The following is a 19,934-nucleotide window of genomic DNA, read 5'->3' as shown; positions in this document are numbered from 1 at the left end:
TTGACCCAGGGTTAAATATTCCATGTCTGAAAAGCCCTACAGTAGTTTATTATAGTGATCATTAATTACTGAGGAACTTAATTCTGTTAGTGGTGTCCCAGTGACAGGATCCTGCAATCTCATTTACATTTCTGGCATTTGGCAGACGCCCTTATCCAGAGCCACTTACATTTTTATCTATCTATTTTTTATTTTATTTTTTTAAAATCTGGACAATCAAGGGTTAAGGGTCTTGCTTTGGGGCTCCACAGTAGCAGCTTGGTAGACCTGGCATTTAACCTCACAACCTTCTAATTAGTAATCCAACAGCTACCACATTGCTTTGGGTGGATGCGGTAGATGTCATTGCTGTGGCCTGGGTTCTATTCCTGGGCAGGGAGCTAACCCAGCCACTGAGGGATTAACTCTCAGTGTCAGTCTCAAGCCTGGATAAAATGGGAGGGTTGCGTCAGGAAGGGCATCCGGTGTAAAACCTGTGCCAAATCAAATATGTGGAACAGATGATCTGCTGTGGTGACCCTGAACAGGGAGCATCCAAAAGAACAACTTTAATTCTTATTGAGTGAGCATTAATTAATGAACCATAATGTAAATTGTTACGAAAATGTCACAGTAACAGAAATCTATGTGGACTGTATTTTCGTTCATTCTGAAAGCCTCATTCTGTCTTTGGTGCCATTCTAAATTTTGCAATTTTTCTCAGCATTTCCCCTCAGTTTCACATCTCCTTCTGTGTCTGTCATAGATTCACCACAGCTAGTTCAGGGCACAGTGACTGCCTCTATGCATGCGTTTGCTCTGTACTTCTCTGTTCTACACCGCACCATCTTTCTGTCAAGTGTTGTCAGTCACCCTAGCACAATACAGCAACCTGCAGCATTCACAACACTTGTAGGTGTTATTTATGAGACCCAAAAACAACTATAATACATCCAGCTATTACTGGCTGTTTGGATTGTATTTTTCTTTTTGTTTTTAGTTAAACGTTTAGTGTGTGTATCGACTGACTTTGACTCAGTCAGTCATTTTGACCTGATTTACTTTATCTCTGGCGCAGGTGCTTTAACAGACCAAAATTCACCTGTCATTGTGGGTGCTCTAAATACACAAGTCTTACCAGTTATTAGTGTTTACTACACAGACACGTTCAACGAGTTAATGGAAATAATAATAATAATAATAATAATAATTTTATTGACATTTATAAACCTTTACAGCAGCTCCTTTCAACTTATTTGCATTATATCTGCCAAAAGAGACAATTTTCTCTTGTTTGCTCTTATATTGTCTGTTTTGTTCTATTGTTCTAAAGAATATTTTTCCAGCAATAATATGCAATACTTTGCCATTACATAAAACAGAATCTCAACCCTGACAGTGTTTGATATTTATAAAGCCCTTATGCAATATTATGCCGCAAAATGATTTTGATTCCTTTTGTCATGAGAACCATAGGAATTAATCACAAGATTTTACATAATATCTACAGAAGCTTTGCTCTTGGATCCCAACCTACAGCAAGTCTGATTTATTATTATTATCACCCATACTGTGTGTTATAGCAACAAGATAATGAGTGTGTTAGGTTTCACACACTATTTTCACGATCAGTAGATGTAAATGTAGCATTCTGGGAAACCCTGCTATTTTTAGTCCTGAAAATCCTTAACTTAATCCTTAATCCTTAACCTAATCCTGATAATCCTTTGCTTAACTTAAATCTGTTTCTTTTATTTTGGATGAATCTCAAGTGCATGCTATCACTTGTACAGAGTGCTGTTCTTTGTTTTGGTGATGACGTGACAGTGCAGATGCACAGTGTTTGACAGCGTGATCAAATCCTGATATTCATTACATTGATAGCTCCATTACATTATATGGACTTATTTCTTATTCTCAATTTATTAAACCTAAAATAATCCACCATCTTGACTACTTACACTATATTGCCAAAAGTATTCGCTCACCCATCCAAATAATCAGAATCAGGTGTTCCAATCACTTCCATGGCCACAGGTGTATAAAATCAAGCACCTAGGCATGCAGACTGTTTTTACAAACATTTGTGAAAGAATGGGTCGCTCTCAGGAGCTCAGTGAATTCCAGCGTGGAACTGTGATAGGATGCCACCTGTGCAACAAATCCAGTCGTGAAATTTCCTCGCTCCTAAATATTCCACAGTCAACTGTCAGCTGTATTATAAGAACGTGGAAGTGTTTGGGAACGACAGCAACTCAGCCACGAAGTGGTAGGCCACGTAAACTGACGGAGCGTGGTCAGCGGATGCTGAGGCGCATAGTGTGAAGAGGTCGCCAACTTTCTGCAGAGTCAATCGCTACAGACCTCCAAACTTCATGTGGCCTTCAGATTAACTCAAGAACAGTGCGCAGAGAGCTTCATGGAATGGGTTTCCATGGCTGAGCAGCTGCATCCAAGTGCATCACCAAGTGCAATGCAAAGCGTCGGATGCAGTGGTGTAAAGCACGCCGCCACTGGACTCTAGAGCAGTGGAGACGCGTTCTCTGGAGTGATGAATCGCGCTTCTCCATCTGGCAATCTGATGGACGAGTCTGGGTTTGGCGGTTGCCAGGAGAACGGTACTTGTCTGACTGCATTGTGCCAAGTGTAAAGTTTGGTGGAGGGGGGATTATGGTGTGGGGTTGTTTTTCAGGAGCTGGGCTTGGGCCCTTAGTTCCAGTGAAAGGAACTCTGAATGCTTCAGCATACCAAGACATTTTGGACAATTCCATGCTCCCAACTTTGTGGGAACAGTTTGGAGCTGGCCCCTTCCTCTTCCAACATGACTGTGTACCAGTGCACAAAGCAAGGTCCATAAAGACATGGATGACAGAGTCTGGTGTGGGTGAACTTGACTGGCCTGCACAGAGTCCTGACCTCAACACCTTTGGGATGAATTAGAGCGGAGACTGAGAGCCAGGCCTTCTCGTCCAACATCAGTGTGTGACCTCACAAATGCGCTTCTGGAAGAATGGTCAAAAATTCCCATAAACACACTCCTAAACCTTGTGGACAGCCTTCCCAGAAGAGTTGAAGCTGTTATAGCTGCAAAGGGTGGACCGACGTCATATTGAACCCTATGGATTAGGAATGGGATGTCACTTAAGTTCATATGCGAGTCAAGGCAGGTGAGCGAATACTTTTGGCAATATAGTGTATGTTCAAGGTTTACTCACATTTTTATGGAAGGATGTGAAATTTCCCTCAACCATCTTGAAGTGTCTTACAGCGTTTCATGACACTTGGCTAGCAAGGTTTTAAACATCTTTAGGCAGACTGACTATTTTGTTGTTGTTGTTGCTGCTGCAATACTGGTTCTTTACATGATGTGATCTTTGAAGGCAGGCAGAGAGCCAAGCCAGAGTTAGAAACTAGCATTTACACATCGTTTAGGCAAAAAATATTTTTGTTTGCTTGAAGTAGAAATTATTTAACAGCACAGGAGAATTTAGCCACAGTGACATCCAGTGGAATTTCCTTGGTGTCATATGGCAGACTCGAGCAGTTGTATGCAAATGCAGGCTAAAAAAAAAATGTAACAAAAGGTATTGGAACAGCCAAAAAATTAGGAATAGGGAAAAGTATTGGGATAGGTAAACATGCACCGTGTAAATCTAAAAACAAAAACTATTAATTATTAAAATACTGTTTTTGCAAGAACTATTCCAGAACACCTGACCTTCGTGTCTTAAAATAACATCTGACTGTTTTTTGTTGTCATTACATATGGATTACTTAAGTCCATGTGTGTTATTTCATAGTTTTGAAATCTCCAGTATTGTTCTAGAATGTAGAAAATAAATCCCTAAACAAAAAACATTGAATTAAAAGGTGTGTCCAAACTTTTGACTGGTAGTGTGTATATATATAATCAATTCAATTCAGTTTTATTTGTCTAGCACTTTTAACAATAGACATTGTAAAAAGCTTTGCAGCTTTACAGAACACAAGAAATATAGTACAAACAGTTCAAGATTAATATTTGACAATAAAAAGCCTTAGGAATGTCACTGACCAAAGGAACAGAGCATATACCCCAGGAGGAACTGAAACCAAGGTATTTAAAGGGTGAAAAACAAACACACTTAATGGGATACAGATGCACATCACTAATCTAGGAGTGGCTGGGAGTCGGAGTTCATGTTTGTGAAACAGAGCTTGTGATATTATGCGACATGACACTGGCCAGCTAAACATTCAATTCAGTTCAATTTTATTTTATTTTTTATTAACAACAGAAATTAGCACAAAGCAGCTTTAGAAAAATATATAAATTTAGGATATAAATTCTAAATTTAATTATATTCCGAACAAGCAAGCCAGAGACAACGGTGGTGTTGGAAAACTCCCTGAGACACTATGAGGAAGAAACCTTGAGAGGAACCAGACTCAAAAGGGAACTCATCCTCACCTCAAATCAGATTATAAATAATTTCCCTTCTATAACTGTATACAAAAGGTGCAATTCTGTAACCAGAAAATTTATTCCAGTTATGACATGAAGAAAAAACAACAAATAAATAAAAGTTCAAACTTTTGTCCCTACTGCATTCTGTATAATTGACAGGATTCTGTCCTGCTACTAAAAGAAGTATGAAAAATTTAAGACTAAAAGTCAGAGGAGAAGTAAACACATCCAGTACATCATATATCAGCTTCCTGAGGGGATCCACTCATTCCCCTTTCTTTTTCTCCTGGTGAGCGCTCCACTGAAGGATGACACGAAGCTGGTCGATATGTTTACACTCTCCCGGTTAATGGTAGTCACCTTCGTTCTGCCTCGTCTCACCTCAGTGGTTGATTGGATGCTCTCGAATCCTGCCTCGCTGATCATCGATATGCACCAGAAGTAATCGGCTTCCTTCGGCTACATTAGAGGACAAAATACTAGTTACAGGCTGAAAAGATTTCAGAAAGAATTTTTCTATATTGATTGTGAAAATACTTAAAAAGAAAAAAGAAAAAAAAAGAGAAAAATCTGGCACTAGTTTAATAAATTAGTTAATAATTGTCCACAGTGATGTCTGATTCAGACTCATAAGATTGTTTTCATCACCTTGAAGAATTTATGTTTTGGATTAATAAATGAACTCTTTTTCGCAGAGGCCAAAAACTGGAATTTGTGCTGTTTTGACCTGTCTTTGTTCAGCATTGTAGTTCTTTGTCATGTCTCATTCCACAGTGAGGCTTAATGTCTAATCTGAAAGTAGACACCTTTGAATTTGTAATTTTTCATAAGAATTTCTGTTTTTACTTAGTCTACTAGGTCAACATTTTCATAGAACATATATATATACATATACACTATATTGCCAAAAGTATTCGCTCACCCATCCAAATAATCAGAATCAGGTGTTCCAATCACTTCCATGGCCACAGGTGTATAAAATCAAGCACCTAGGCATGCAGACTGTTTTTACAAACATTTGTGAAAGAATGGGTCGCTCTCAGGAGCTCAGTGAATTCCAGCGTGGAACTGTGATAGGATGCCACCTGTGCAACAAATCCAGTCGTGAAATTTCCTCGCTCCTAAATATTCCACAGTCAACTGTCAGCTGTATTATAAGAACGTGGAAGTGTTTGGGAACGACAGCAACTCAGCCACGAAGTGGTAGGCCACATAAACTGACGGAGCGGGGTCAGCGGATGCTGAGGCGCATAGTGCGAAGAGGTCGCCAACTTTCTGCAGAGTCAATCGCTACAGACCTCCAAACTTCATGTGGCCTTCAGATTAACTCAAGAACAGTGCGCAGAGAGCTTCATGGAATGGGTTTCCATGGCCGAGCAGCTGCATCCAAGCCATACATCACCAAGTGCAATGCAAAGCGTCGGATGCAGTGGTGTAAAGCACGCCGCCACTGGACTCTAGAGCAGTGGAGACGCGTTCTCTGGAGTGACGAATCGCGCTTCTCCATCTGGCAATCTGATGGACGAGTCTGGGTTTGGCGGTTGCCAGGAGAACGGTACTTGTCTGACTGCATTGTGCCAAGTGTAAAGTTTGGTGGAGGGGGGATTATGGTGTGGGGTTGTTTTTCAGGAGCTGGGCTTGGGCCCTTAGTTCCAGTGAAAGGAACTCTGAATGCTTCAGCATACCAAGACATTTTGGACAATTCCATGCTCCCAACTTTGTGGGAACAGTTTGGAGCTGGCCCCTTCCTCTTCCAACATGACTGTGCACCAGTGCACAAAGCAAGGTCCATAAAGACATGGATGACAGAGTCTGGTGTGGATGAACTTGACTGGCCTGCACAGAGTCCTGATCTCAACCCGATAGAACACCTTTGGGATGAATTAGAGTGGAGACTGAGAGCCAGGCCTTCTCGTCCAACATCAGTGTGTGACCTCACAAATGCGCTTCTGGAAGAATGGTCAAAAATTCCAATAAACACACTCCTAAACCTTGTGGACAGCCTTCCCAGAAGAGCTGAAGCTGTTATAGCTGCAAAGGGTGGACCGACGTCATATTGAACCCTATGGATTAGGAATGGGATGTCACTTAAGTTCATATGCAAGTCAAGGCAGGTGAGCGAATACTTTTGGCAATATAGTGTGTGTGTATATATATATATATATATATATATATATATATTTTTTTTTTTACTCAAATATTTATAGCTTTAAAGTAAATTATGATGTCAAACCTGTATCTGCTCTTTTAGATGCTCCAAGCGCTTATTCATAAGCATCTAAAATTTCTAAGGCATTCTCTTCAACCACTACAATTCTGAGAAATACACACGTCTCACACTGAAACCCAACTCATTTTATATCAGATTTGCAGCCAGAAAATCATTCATTTGTATATACTGCAACGGTATTTTAATGTTAACGGTAATTTACTTGGTTGTTTATTTGTTTACATATTCCCTTAAACTCTACTGTAGTTATTACATGAAGCAATCTCAAAAAAATGTATTTAAAAGTTTATTTGAATTAGCCTGGCTTAAATTAGCCAGCCAGGTCACTCCAGGCTCACTAACACTACCCAAGTGTGACTTACTCCCTCCATCTTCCTCCCAAATCAAGTGGAGCTGAAATAATTATAGCTCACCTTTGTACACGCAGTATTTAAAGAGGCAGACGATCGATTGCAGAAATATTTGTTAAAGATCACGTCGGAAAAAAACACATTTTTCCTTCCATTGTTGCTTTATTTACTTAGTTATTTTTAATGAAGTGCATATCAATCCTAAGAGCATTACACAAATCTACAATGTTCTCCTGATAGACAGGGTGCTTACTAATAGGGCTTGCTTTATTTTTGCTTTTTTTTTTTTTTTTTACTTTTTCTCCCTTTACCAACTCCAAGAAATAATCCTTAACTGCATGCCATCTTTGTTGTCTGAGTTCTGCAAAAATGTATGTCTCATCAAAGCACATATGCTCCTGTGCCCCAAGATCGAGCTGTTTTATTTTATTTTTGTCTCTCTCTCTCTCTCTTTCTCTCTCTCTCTCTCTCTCTCTCCCTCTCTTTAGTTTGTGCTTCTTTCCTGAGTCAGTCTGTTTCCTAGACCCTTTTCTCATCTTGTCCTTTTCACCTGTCTCTCTGTGTGCCTCTGCGTTCCTCTCCATGCAGGTCAGTTCCTTAACGGAAGTTACTGCTCTTTTGAAGAGGACGACTGTGGGTGGCAGATGGTGTCAAGTAAAAGTTTGTACAAAGGAGTTCATCTTTCACTGCCCAAAAAGCTTACAAACAGCTGTTCATCCTCAGGTAGGTTTCTATAACTCTTTAACTGGCAGAGCAAACACATGGTTTCACGCATTTATCACTGCAGTTCCAATATACAGCAAAATTGTTTTGAGCTTTTCCCTTTATTTCAAGCGAATAAAGGAATGAGTGTTTTGATGCCATAATATATTTATAAGTGATGAAGTGCTTTCAGTTTCAGTTTTTTTTTTTATATAGTAGCTTCTTTTAACTTTGGCATGACAATCAGACACCATTTCACTCTTTATTCATCAAGTATAATTTACAGAAAGCTACAAATTTAATAAAAAGACAAAATTAAAAAAAAAAGTGATGAAGAATTTCCATTCTTGACATTGTGAAGGTATAAAATTACACTCATGCCTCTGTATGTGTAAATTATTTGTAAAAACACTAAAACGAAGTGATTATACATCAAAAATGTATAGAATGTAAAATAAGAAAACAAGAAACCAGCACCACAGTCATCTTTTTTCTTTGACCAACTAAGGCAAGCACACAAACTGAGCTGCTGTGTTATTTTATATACACAGATCAGCCATAACATTATGAGCACTGAGAGGTGAAGTGAAAAACTCTGATTATCTCCACATCATGGCACCTGTTAGTGGGTGGGATATATTAGGCAACAAGTGAACATTTTGTCCTCAAAGTTGATGTGTTAGAAGCAGGAAAAATGGGCAAGCGTAAGGATTTGAGTTTGACAAAGGACCAAATTGTGATGGCTAGACCACTGGATCAGAGCATCTCCAAAACTGCAGCTCTTGTGGGGTGTTCCCGGTCTGCAGTGGTCAGTATCTATCAAAAGTGGTCCAAGGAAGGAACAGTGGTGAACCGGCGACATTGTCATGGGCGGCCACGGCTCACTGATGCACGTGGGGAGTGAAGGCTGGCCCGTGTGATCCGATCCAACAGACGAGCTACTGTTGCTCACATTGCTGAAGAAGTTAATGTTGGATGTAATCACTTGGATAAGTTTACAATCACAGTTCATTATATTTGTAGATGTATAATGTAACAATCAATTAGTTTCTCACCATGGTAAATTATTCAAGACAGAAGCTGTCCAGTTGCATGGTGACAGCGACAAGCATTTTATTATTATTATTATTATTATTATTATTATTATTATTATTATTATTATTATTATTATTATTATTATTATTATTATAGCAGCAAAAGCATGCTGAACTACATTTCCCAAGACTTTTCAAGTCTTTTGCTGTTTGTTAGCACTTTATTTAATAAATATTCTGCACTTGCATACACATTAGCCTCCATTTCCTGATGGGTAGAAGAGGAATAAAACACTTTGGTTATGCTATTAAAAGGAAACTAACAACATTAACATAACATCTGCTACCATCTTTTACCATCATGTAGTTGAAAATTTGTAGAAAACAGCTTGCTGTATTTTATTCCTGACTTAAAGAATGGTATTAGATAGCAGTACCTCTTAAACAATCTCAAGTACATTGTTACTACAATATCTCAAGAATGAATAGTTGAAGGTTTGTTGGATTTTGATGAAATTATCCCAGTAACCAGCAGATGAACTGATTCACTTGAAGGCAAAGCAAGGTCTGAAATAGTTTGTCTTGAAATAGCGCCTTTTCTGTTTGAAGTGTATTGTAAGGGTGCGTACAAATTACTAACAAGAAGGACTAGACTTGTTGAAGATGAAGGAGTCCACATCATCCATGAGTGCTATTTGTTGAAATAATTAAGTATATCTTTATCTGATCACAGTTTTATGCTCTAGTATTTTTTATAAATCTAGTTCATTTTTTTAGTTGTCACTTTTGTGCACCTTGAAGGCTCAATAATCTGTGTATGAACATACAGGATTTTCTTCAGAAGCTTTTTATGGAAAAAACATTACACTTACATTGAAGATAAGAAGCACCAGACACTCTATCGGAGCCCATGTTGTTGACTTGAGCTGAATTTCATTATTATTATCCCACCACAAATGTTGCTAGAATATAGTACAGATTAAACATCAATGAGACGTCGTTTTTGGGCACTTCAATTTATAACAAGTGTTTCAAACAATTGTTGCAATTTTCTCTCTTGTCCATCAGCCACATCCTGATTTTTATGTTTTATATCTGACTTTCTCGTTTCCTGACAGGTTCTGTTCTGGCTCTGGAAAGTCAATCTAAAGGCCAGCGGGGGTCAGTAGTTGTGCGGAGTCCATTGTTCCTCTACCCTCTGCGTAACGCACCATGCATGGTAAGAGAACGAAAATTCTGCATTCCGCCTGCGAAGCTGAGCGAGTGCGCGGTGCCTCTGCATGGCCAGCTTTATTTGGATCTCGGAGGAAATTATGTTAAGAGCATTTTTCATCAGGCCCTCTTTCATATTTCCAGTAAATGTATTCCACTCTCATTTGAGTACACAGGCAACAAAAGATGTGGCCATTAGCGAGGCATTGCATACTGATAAGAGCTTCAGATACATACAGGGAGGGTTTGATCAGCAAAGACAAGAGGAGTGTGTGATTAATATGCCAACTTCCTTCCTGATAAAATGTCAGGTCTAAATCGAGACTAGTGGATTAATTGAATCTCTTCATATTATGATGCGATGATTGCTTTGAATTCAGTTTTTTGGTGATTCCTAAAAGTTATCATTTCACTTTACTTTAAGTTCAGAATTTTGTTTATGCTATGGATCACTGTCCAAGGTTGTGTTCATCTTTTTTTTTGTATTAATTAAATGAAAAATTATTCTTTAGTGATATAATGAATACATTAGATGCCGGGTATAGAGATTATCATTCAATGCAGCTAGATGCAATTTCATTGTTCATTAAAAGGCCAAATTATCGTAGCAGTGCTAGGACAATACAATGGTAAAAAAAAAACAACAAATAAGATTGTGTATAAATACATACACCAAAATACAACACCCAAATGTTGATCAAAATCATAAATTCGCCAAATTTTCATCCTTATACATCCCAAGATCATGATATATAGTAATAATTAATGCGTAAAGTTAACCCTGGAAAGCAAATAACTAGCAAAGCCAATCCCCAGTCCTTGACTTCTTCAAGAGCTTTGACTGGCTGTATTTCATATACTCTTCTGAATGCAAAGTGCATGAGTCATTCAGTACAAAAGACTTAATGAGGCAAAAAAGTAACCAAGAGAGACAGACAGGTAGAAAAATAGAAACAGAGAGAGAGAGAGAGAGACGGAGAGAGAGTCCAAAATGGAATGAAGACAGAAAGCAAGGCGAACAAGTCATAGGTGAACAAGTCAAAAGAGAAAGAAAGAAAGAACTACAGAAGTAAATGGAATCAAATAGAAATAGACACAGATGGAGGTGGAGGACTCATCTGGCCAGAGTTTTTGACTGACAGCTCCAGAAAGATGGAAGGCAAGGGCTCTTTGTTGTACATATGGAAGCAGGAGCAGCAGGGCACGACAGCAGCTTGGCTCCAGTCCCAGAGATGAGTAAGGACTCAAGATGAGAACTTCTGTCTCGATCACCTTGTCTCATACTCCCTGTCTGAGCTCCAAAGCTGGAAAAACTTCACTTGTTCTAACAGCTGGCTGTGTCTCCCTCCACAGTGTGCCACCTCAAATGCTGTAGGTAACAGCATTAGCAGCAGTAACAGAGAATGTGGACTTGATGTCACACTGCCTTTCCTTGCCGGGTGAAATCACTAGTTAGGAAAGGAATCTACTGAGGGACATTCCTTTTCACTACATTTTTGAATAAGCCTAGTTTACACATTAGGCTTGATGTATGTGTGGGAAATAACCCATAGTTATACATACTAACAATTATAACTATTATATATCTATTATTACAATAACAAGAAGAAGAAGAAGAAGAAGAAGAAGAAGAAGAATAGGTGCATGATTAAGTGAATAGCATATTCAATTTTCACCTCTGAACCATGGGTTTTTATGTTTTCCCCGTGCTTCAGGGATTTCCTCCAGGTACTCCAGTTTTTTTCCCGCAGTCCAAAGACACTCTTAGTAGGCTGACTGGAATCTCTAAATTGTCCATAATGTGTGCGATCGTGCCCTGTGATGAGCTGCCACTCTTTCCAGAGTATCCACTGCGTTGTGCCCAGAGTCCCCAAGGATAGACTCCAGGTTCCCTTCAACCCTGTGTTGGATAAGCACTATAGAAAATGGATAGATCAGCAGTAGAAGAAGAAGAAATTGCATTCACTAACCAAACATATTATTTTTCTGCTGAAAAACCAAAGAAAATGTCTGCCCTTTCTCCATTACCACAAGCAGCAGGAAAACAAAATCATGCTAGTCATGGCAACTATTTGATATTTACAAAATACAACATTTTAAAATGTTAGATTTAGTTCTTGCAAATCTATCCAAATCTGTGACTCCTTAAACAAATAAAAATAAAAAAAGATGAATAAGATGTATTAGGGATACACTATTAGAAGCCTAGTAATAGAGAAGGTGAGATAAATGCTCAAAAATAGGCTAGGGGTCTGAGGGGTAAATATAGAAACTGCGATACTACTAAGGAGCTCAAATGTACAAGAAGAGAAGGTTGTAAAAAGGATGTTGGCGGCTAACTTGGATTTAGACAAGTAGAGGCTCTCCAGGTGAAACCGGAAGGTGGAAGATGAAGATGTTTGATTTAACACTTTTACAAATGTGTAAGGAAGAAAAATTATGTCTAATACAGTAAAATGTTCTCTGGTTTGAGATAATGTTATTGATTAATGGTAATAGTGTGTGTTGACCAGCCTAGTTCTAATGAAAAAAAATGCAAGGTAGCAAGATGTAAGAAACAATTTCATTCATTCATTCATTCATTCGAGGTCAGTTGTAAATTCTGTATATCACAGATGCAGCACTGTGTGTGATGTGATCTGCAGGTCCGGTTCCAGGTTTGTGGAAGCCCAAACGGTCTTCTTTCTCTCTGGATCATCGAAAACAGCACAGGACCTGAGGGCCAAAGAAGTCTATGGAACTCCAGCAGTGAGGCCAAAATGGACAAGGGATGGCAACTCGTCACTTTCCCACTGTTTGGATTAGTTGACTCGTAAGTATCTAGGTCACATCTGCATACAAATACAAATATTATATGCATTGATTTATTCATCCATAATAATTTACTGATCTGGGTTATGGTGGTTTAAATTAGGATTCAACTTTGTTTATATTTTTGAGAAATTGAATCAAGTTTGTGATAAAACATGATGCTACTACTACTACTACTAATAATAATAAATGTGAGCAAGTGGGAAAATTAGTCCCTCACTTCACACATTCATAGTTAAGATTGTGAATTCAAGTGTTGCTGAGGTTGAGGAAATGTCACAGGCAGAATTCACACACTATGCTGAAAATTCTACCTCAGTTTGTTTTTAGGTATTTAGTTTAATTAAAAAACTTTCCTGTTCAGGCATAAATCCAAGAACAACTACAGATATCTAAAGCACTAATCAGATACAGGCACTGTCGCTGTGACACATATCCTACTACCAAAGTAGGCTTTTCACACTTGAAATAGTTAAGCATGGATCATTGTATTAGAATCCTGGTTTAAGTCAATTCAATTTTATTTGTATAGTGCGTTTAACAATGGACATTCTCACAGTTTCAAAGCAGCTTTACAGAACATAAGAAACATAGTGCAAATGTCCTAGATGTTAGACAAAATCATCCCTAGTGAGCAAGCCTGAGGCGACTGTGGCAAGGAAAAACTCCCTTAGATGAGGAAGAAACCTTGAGAGGAACCAGACTAAGAAGGGAACCCATCCTCATTTGGGTGACACCGGAGAGTGTGATTATAAATTATTATAAACACAGAAGTGTGATTGTCCTTTCTACAGTCATGTATAATCAGTTCTGTGATGCAGATACAGCATATGTTTATCTTTTTTTCACATTTCTTTCTGTTGATGGTGGCACGGTGGCTTAGTGGTTAGTATGTTTGCTTCACACCTCCAGCGTCCTGGGTTCGAGTCTTGCTCCTGCTCACTGTGTGTGTAGAGTTTGCATGTTCTCCCTGTGCTTGGTGGGTTTTCTCCAGGTGCTCCGGTTTCCTCCCACAGTCCAAAGACAGGCTGATTGGAGTCTCTAAATTGCCCGTAGTGTGTGATTGCATGAGTGAATGAGAGTGTGTGCCCTAAAATGGGTTGGCACTCCATCCAGGGTGTATCCTGCCTTGAATGACTCCTGAGATGGCCTGAATGGCTCCCCGTGACCCGAGTATAGATCGGATAAGTGGTACAGACAATGAAATGAAAAAATTCTGCTGATATTTTACCTGTGATTAACAATTAATCACACACCCCAAGGTTAACATTCTTATTGCATATCTGTGCTCTCAACAACCGTGACTAAATAAATATAGCAGGTGACAACTTTACATTACGGTTTATCTCACCTTTTTACATCTCTGAGGAACAAAACTACAGGTCTGCCCTTCTGCTCCCGAGCAGATATAGTTATCTTTTACAGCTCTGTAATGTTTTTGGATTTTTATAAGCTTGTCGCATAAATTACCAGGCACTCACTGATATAAAAGTTCCGCTATTTTTTCCACAATACAGTGTTTTTGCTGTGTTGCTACGTCCTGGTTTTCACATGATATGAGGCACGCTCTCTTCAATTTCTGATTGTGTCTGTCGCAAAGCATGTAGCCGTAACACCACATCGTTTTGCCATGTACATGTTTGGCACCGCATTGTGGGTTTAACACTGCAAAAGCTGTGCAAAAACTGCTTCAAAGCAGGGTTTCATAACCTCGGGTAAAAAGTGGCGCTAACCCTGCTTCTAAATTACCAGTGTGAAAATTGGATAAATGCATAGTTTAGAACGACAGTAACCCGAGGTTAAGTGCAGTGTGAAAATCCCTAGTGTGTATTTTGACTTCCAACTTTACACCAAATTTCTCATCTACAGCATATGGGAGTCATAGCTCTCTCTGAACTAAAATAGGTAAAAAAAAAACAAAACACAGTTACTTACTCCATGCTGCCTGAATAGTTTGCTGCTTTACCAGCTTTTTAGAATGCACAATTGTGTAATTTGCATTCAGTTTTGTGCGAAGCCCCATATTCACCCTAAAATCTTAATGAATCCCGCTGAGATCAGGCCTGTTTTTTGGTCTCGCTCCACAATATCATTCACTCCTTCAGAAAGGAGGGAGAGGGAAGAAAAGAAATCAATGTACAGAGCATTCACATTCAACTACACTTTCACTCCAATTAGCAATTGCACTTGACTTGCGAGACAGTAGAGCAGAGAGGAAAACAGTGGGCTGATTCATCTCCGTCTGCTTGATTGGGCTCCTACGAATGCTCGTGCTTTGCTAATGCTTGTCCTCAGAGAATGATTAAGATTTCAGATCTGGTCTTTTTTTTCTTGTACTTTGGCCTCATTTTCTTTTCTTTTTTCCTTTTTTTCCTCTCTGTCATCTTTTTTTTATTATTATTATTATTTTTCTACAATTAAGCTTCACAGAGTGATGGTGCCCTTTAACATATGACATTAGAAGCCCCCCGGATGAGCTTCCAGCCAGGTTATATATTAATTTCATGCTCAAATTAGAGCGACAGGAATTTTCAAGGTTGTATAAAATTTTGATTTATAACCACAGGTGCTGCAGATATAATAATCATTTTTAAGCATTTTCAGTCCTGCTGAACCTCTTATGCCTAATTTTTATTTGAAGAACTGCCACATCAGAATCTGTCTAAGAGCTTGCTTCCTCTCAAGTGTCCTTAAAACTAGCGCACAATCAAATAATAACAGTTCGACTTATGAACATAGTGCTACTCTGTTGGCTCCGAAAACGTCTTGCAATCGGAGCAGCAATGGCTGGTAGTAGTCTAATATATTAGTTATCAGATCGTTCTGTTCTTTTTGTTAAATATTGGCTGACGTGATTCCTACAACCGTGATAGAAAGTGTTTAACGTAGAAACAAATAAGGAACCGTGTTGACTTTCTGGTTCTTCTATTCTGTGTAGGTTCTACCTCCAGTTCACAGCAGAGATTTCTTCTGGCTCTGAAGTGGCGTTTGCTGTGGATAACTTCACTCTTACTATGAACTGTTTCCTTGAAAGTGAGTCAACTTTTCGTATATTTTTTTCCCTCATAACTGTATACTGATGCCAGCCAGAAATAATGGCTCCTTTTCTATATTTGTCTTGGGTATATTTATTTGGGTGGTTGATTCATTGTTTAGGTTTTTTTTTTAAGCTTGTGTTTCTGATCGATTATTATTATTATACTATAATTATTATGTATATATATATGTATAAAATGTGCATATGTATTGTATATACATTATTATTAGTTTATAGTGTAGTTATATACATTACTACATTAGTATCTTATGTAGTAAAATGTTTCAGTAGGTAGAATAGATTTGTGGATTGTTTGTCATTTTATTTTATTTTATTTTATTTTATTTTATTTTATTTTATTTTATTTTATTTTATTTTATTTTATTTTATTGGATCTGGAATGGTAAATTTCACAATACCCTTGATACACATTTATTTATTTATTTATTTATTTTTTATTTATGCATTTGTGTTTGTTTTGTTTAGTTTAGAACTTATTAATTTATTTAGATTTATTTACTTACTTACTTACTTACTATTTATTTTCTGGGAAAAAAAAGAGTTAATTTCATTATTATATACATGCTACTGAACGTGTTCAAATTTTCCACCAAACCAGCAGATTGTTCATATGTATTTGTGACTATGAATTTGGAATTTTTGACTTTTTCCCCTCATACAGTTTGCGGTAAAGCAATATAAACCTTGCTCTGTAAATAATAATCATGACCATCCTCTTTATCATCATCATCATAGTGTTTGCCTGTTAAATCAAATCCAGATCGCAGGTGGACTGTAACTGGCCAGCAACCAGACACACCACTTTACAGCCATTAAACGACAATTTCCTATAATTATAGACCTGCTGTAATCATAAGTCCATAATGTTGTTATATCTGGCAAATACAGAAGTGTCAGTAATGACAGTGCAGGAAGTGCACATTTAGACATTTACTGTCTGCAGCATGCCTTTACTGTAGACAGTTTAATTCAATCTTTATTGAATCAAAAAATAATGCTTAATTACGCCTGCCTAGTAAACTACTCCTCAGGTAATACTGATAATATTGTCCTGCCACTCAACTGCCATCTGAATTCACAGTTATAGATTGATCATATATATATATATATATATTGTTTATTATTGTGTATTTCAGCCGCCTTCAGCAAAGAAGAAATAGAAAGAAATAAACATATATGTACATATATATCTACACTACCAGTCAAAAGACACACCTTTTAATTCAATGTTTTTTGTTTAGGGATTTATTTTCTACATTCTAGAACAATACTGGAGATTTCAAAACTATGAAATAACACACATGGACTTAAGTAATCCATATGTAATGACAACAAAAAACAGTCAGTTGTTATTTTAAGACACGAAGGTCAGGTGTTCTGGAACAGTTCTTGCAAGAACAGTATTGTCGAGTGCATTTGCAAAACCCATCAAGCACCATGATGAAACTGGCTCACATGAAGACCATCCCAGTAAAGCAAGACCAAAACTTACCTCTGCTGCAGAGGAGAAGTTCATTTAGAGTTACCAGCCTCAGAAATCACCAATTAACAGCACCTCAGATTAGAGCCGTTATGAAGGCTTTACAGAGCATCAGTAGCAGACATATCTCAATATCAACTGTTCAAACGAGATTATTATAGAAAGAAATAAACATCAGGAAAGACCATGGAATTAGAAGATGTGTCCAAACTTTTGACTGGTAGTGTCTATATATATATATATATATATATATATATATATATATATATATATATACCTGTTGCTAAGCCTACACCCACTTATTTTATATGCATTAGTCATAATTCTACAAGCCCTATAATACCGGTAGACTGGCTCACTGAGCATGCTGACACTGACTTCTGAGCAGCGAGTTCCCGTTTGCAGCTGTGAACAGAATAATAATCACGCTGAACACGATTTTTTGGAATCATTCAGAGGACCCTCTGTCTGAATACGGTGCAGCTGAGAGACGAAACAGAAGTGCTGCTCATTAAAGCAAAAGTGTTGCATTAAAAGACTAAGCCCATTTACATGCACAATTCGAGCGAGCTCGGCAGTACTGCGCATAAGCCAGATTTCCTTCCCGATCTGATTTTCAGCTTCGAACTGAATAAATAATACATAAGAGGAATGGGAAGTTGTTATAAGATTATAGCTCACTTTATTATTTTATACACAGTCTCTTATTGTCTGTTTATTTTATTATGTATTATGGGTATGTCAGATATGTGCATGACAATGAGATTGTGTTGCATAATATGTATGCATTTGACTTTGCATCCAGTTGAGTAACAAGTGTTATAGTTTCAATCTAAATTTTTTATATCTACAATCCAGCTGAAGTGCTTTCGGGCTCATTTAAAGGATTTAAATTCAAGAATTCCAAGCTGCAAGCTATAATATAGAAACACCAAACTGCCACTTTAGTTTGATGAATCCAGCAAATCATCAGACTCGATATCAATCTTAGAAAGAAACCTCAAAGAGAGGCGCTGTTGCAATCATAATTCCTCATCACTGATGTGCGAGAACAGAGCGTTGAGGGAAATGGATGACACTCAGTGTGAAATATTTTCCTTGCAATTTGGATTTGATGGTATTTGCCAGCTTGCATTGATTTGACATGGTGCCACTGGGATGCCATCCATCGCTGCGGCCCACAGATGGCTCCTTTTAATTCCAACTATGTATGCATTATGCCACAAATGAAATCATCTGATGTGCCATATTTTACCCCTCGTCAATCGGCAAGAATGGCATCTGAAAGTTGTGAAAGATGCACACGTTTTAGCAAAGTAGACCAAGTCATCTGCACTTTATAAGCATGCCACACTGTGGTGTTGTGCCACATGCCTATTAGTTCAATGCGTATCTGAAAGTGTGTATGCGTGCGTCCTCTGAAATCTCTCTCTCTCGTCTGCATTGTTCTCCACCCCAAACAGATGGCTTCGGATTTGCCATGTGGGTGTTTGCTTTTATTTTTTTCTCACCTTTTCACATAGCAGCAGGCTTTCTTTTATACCTTTTTTTTATTAGTTTTGCTCTCATATGATGCTTTGGACAGGGAGCCATATCAATAATAAATAGAGGATGGAGGGCACAAGTGCCAACTGCAAATGATAGCAAAAGCTAACAAAAAGGAATCAGAAAAAGGCCAGAATCCCCTTTTTGTTTCTGATGGCTGAAACAGTTTTTCTGAAGCCTGAAAGCTTTTTAACAGCAATGCAGTGCAACAGAGAATCAGCTCATTAATGAATGACCAGAAGCAGAGCTCTATCTCTAGCTACCTAACAGCATGCATTAATGTGTCTGCAGTGCCCATTCCTGGTGTTTTTTTTTTTTGTTGTTTTTGCCGGAGAGACTGGATGTAGACCACATTGTACAGTGTGTTGTGTTGCTGGAAAGACTGTGAGCTGTTTTCAGTCTTTGAACAAAAGTTAGGTCATTATGTTTGCAGCGATGGTTACAGGTATTAGGGTATTTCTGGTCTCAGGTTGATTTTCTGGGCTAACTATTCATTATGCCATTTACCAGGGTGTAGTTCATGTTCAATGCCAGATTTTCTTTGTTTCCTGTTCAGTGTAACTCAATGTCACACAATCTGTAAATAAAAAAAATATTATAATATAATATTAACAAGCCCAAACAGTTTTAGATTGTCATATTATGGTCTCTCTCCTCAATCTATTAAGCTCAGAATTGCACATATATAGAGACATGAGCACTTTAATACTCAATACTATTTTTAATCAATACCTTCGGACCAATCAGATTCAGGAATTTAACAGAGCTGAGAAATAATGGACAGTAATATACACATACATTATTGCTGTTTGCAAAAAAAAAAAAAAAAAAGAACACTGTCTGGACAAATAGTATTAATGGATATAAAAAGCAGGTGTGAAATTGTAGACACACTTCTATGCAAATTTTTTTAATGCAGTCAGTAATTGAATGTGGGTTTTACTTCACAGTTCCATGGCTTTGTGTGAATGGCTTTTATCCATCCATCCATCCATCCATCCATTTTCTGGAGCGCTTATCCTACACAGGGTCACAGGGAACCTGGAGACTATCCCAGGGGACTCACTGTGAACGAGGCAGGGGACG

The 19,934-nt window shown here is 38.0% G+C and overlaps 1 protein-coding gene across 1 annotated transcript in view; it reads left to right on the top strand.

Annotated features, from left to right (window-relative positions):
- The window catches only part of alk (ALK receptor tyrosine kinase), a 410,764-nt gene that overhangs the window by 352,448 nt on the left and 38,382 nt on the right, over positions 1-19,934 (top strand). The window contains exons 7-10 of the mRNA XM_058399951.1: positions 7,595-7,729; positions 9,861-9,961; positions 12,600-12,766; positions 15,704-15,798. Of these exons, the coding sequence (XP_058255934.1) occupies positions 7,595-7,729; positions 9,861-9,961; positions 12,600-12,766; positions 15,704-15,798 (498 nt within the window). The remainder of the gene's footprint in view (positions 1-7,594; positions 7,730-9,860; positions 9,962-12,599; positions 12,767-15,703; positions 15,799-19,934) is intronic.

The sequence above is a fragment of the Hemibagrus wyckioides genome, linkage group LG09 (assembly GCF_019097595.1).
Source record: "Hemibagrus wyckioides isolate EC202008001 linkage group LG09, SWU_Hwy_1.0, whole genome shotgun sequence".
NCBI lineage: Eukaryota > Metazoa > Chordata > Actinopteri > Siluriformes > Bagridae > Hemibagrus > Hemibagrus wyckioides.
The sequence above is the reverse complement of the archived record's forward strand: the minus strand, read 5'-3'. Positions and strand labels throughout refer to the sequence as shown.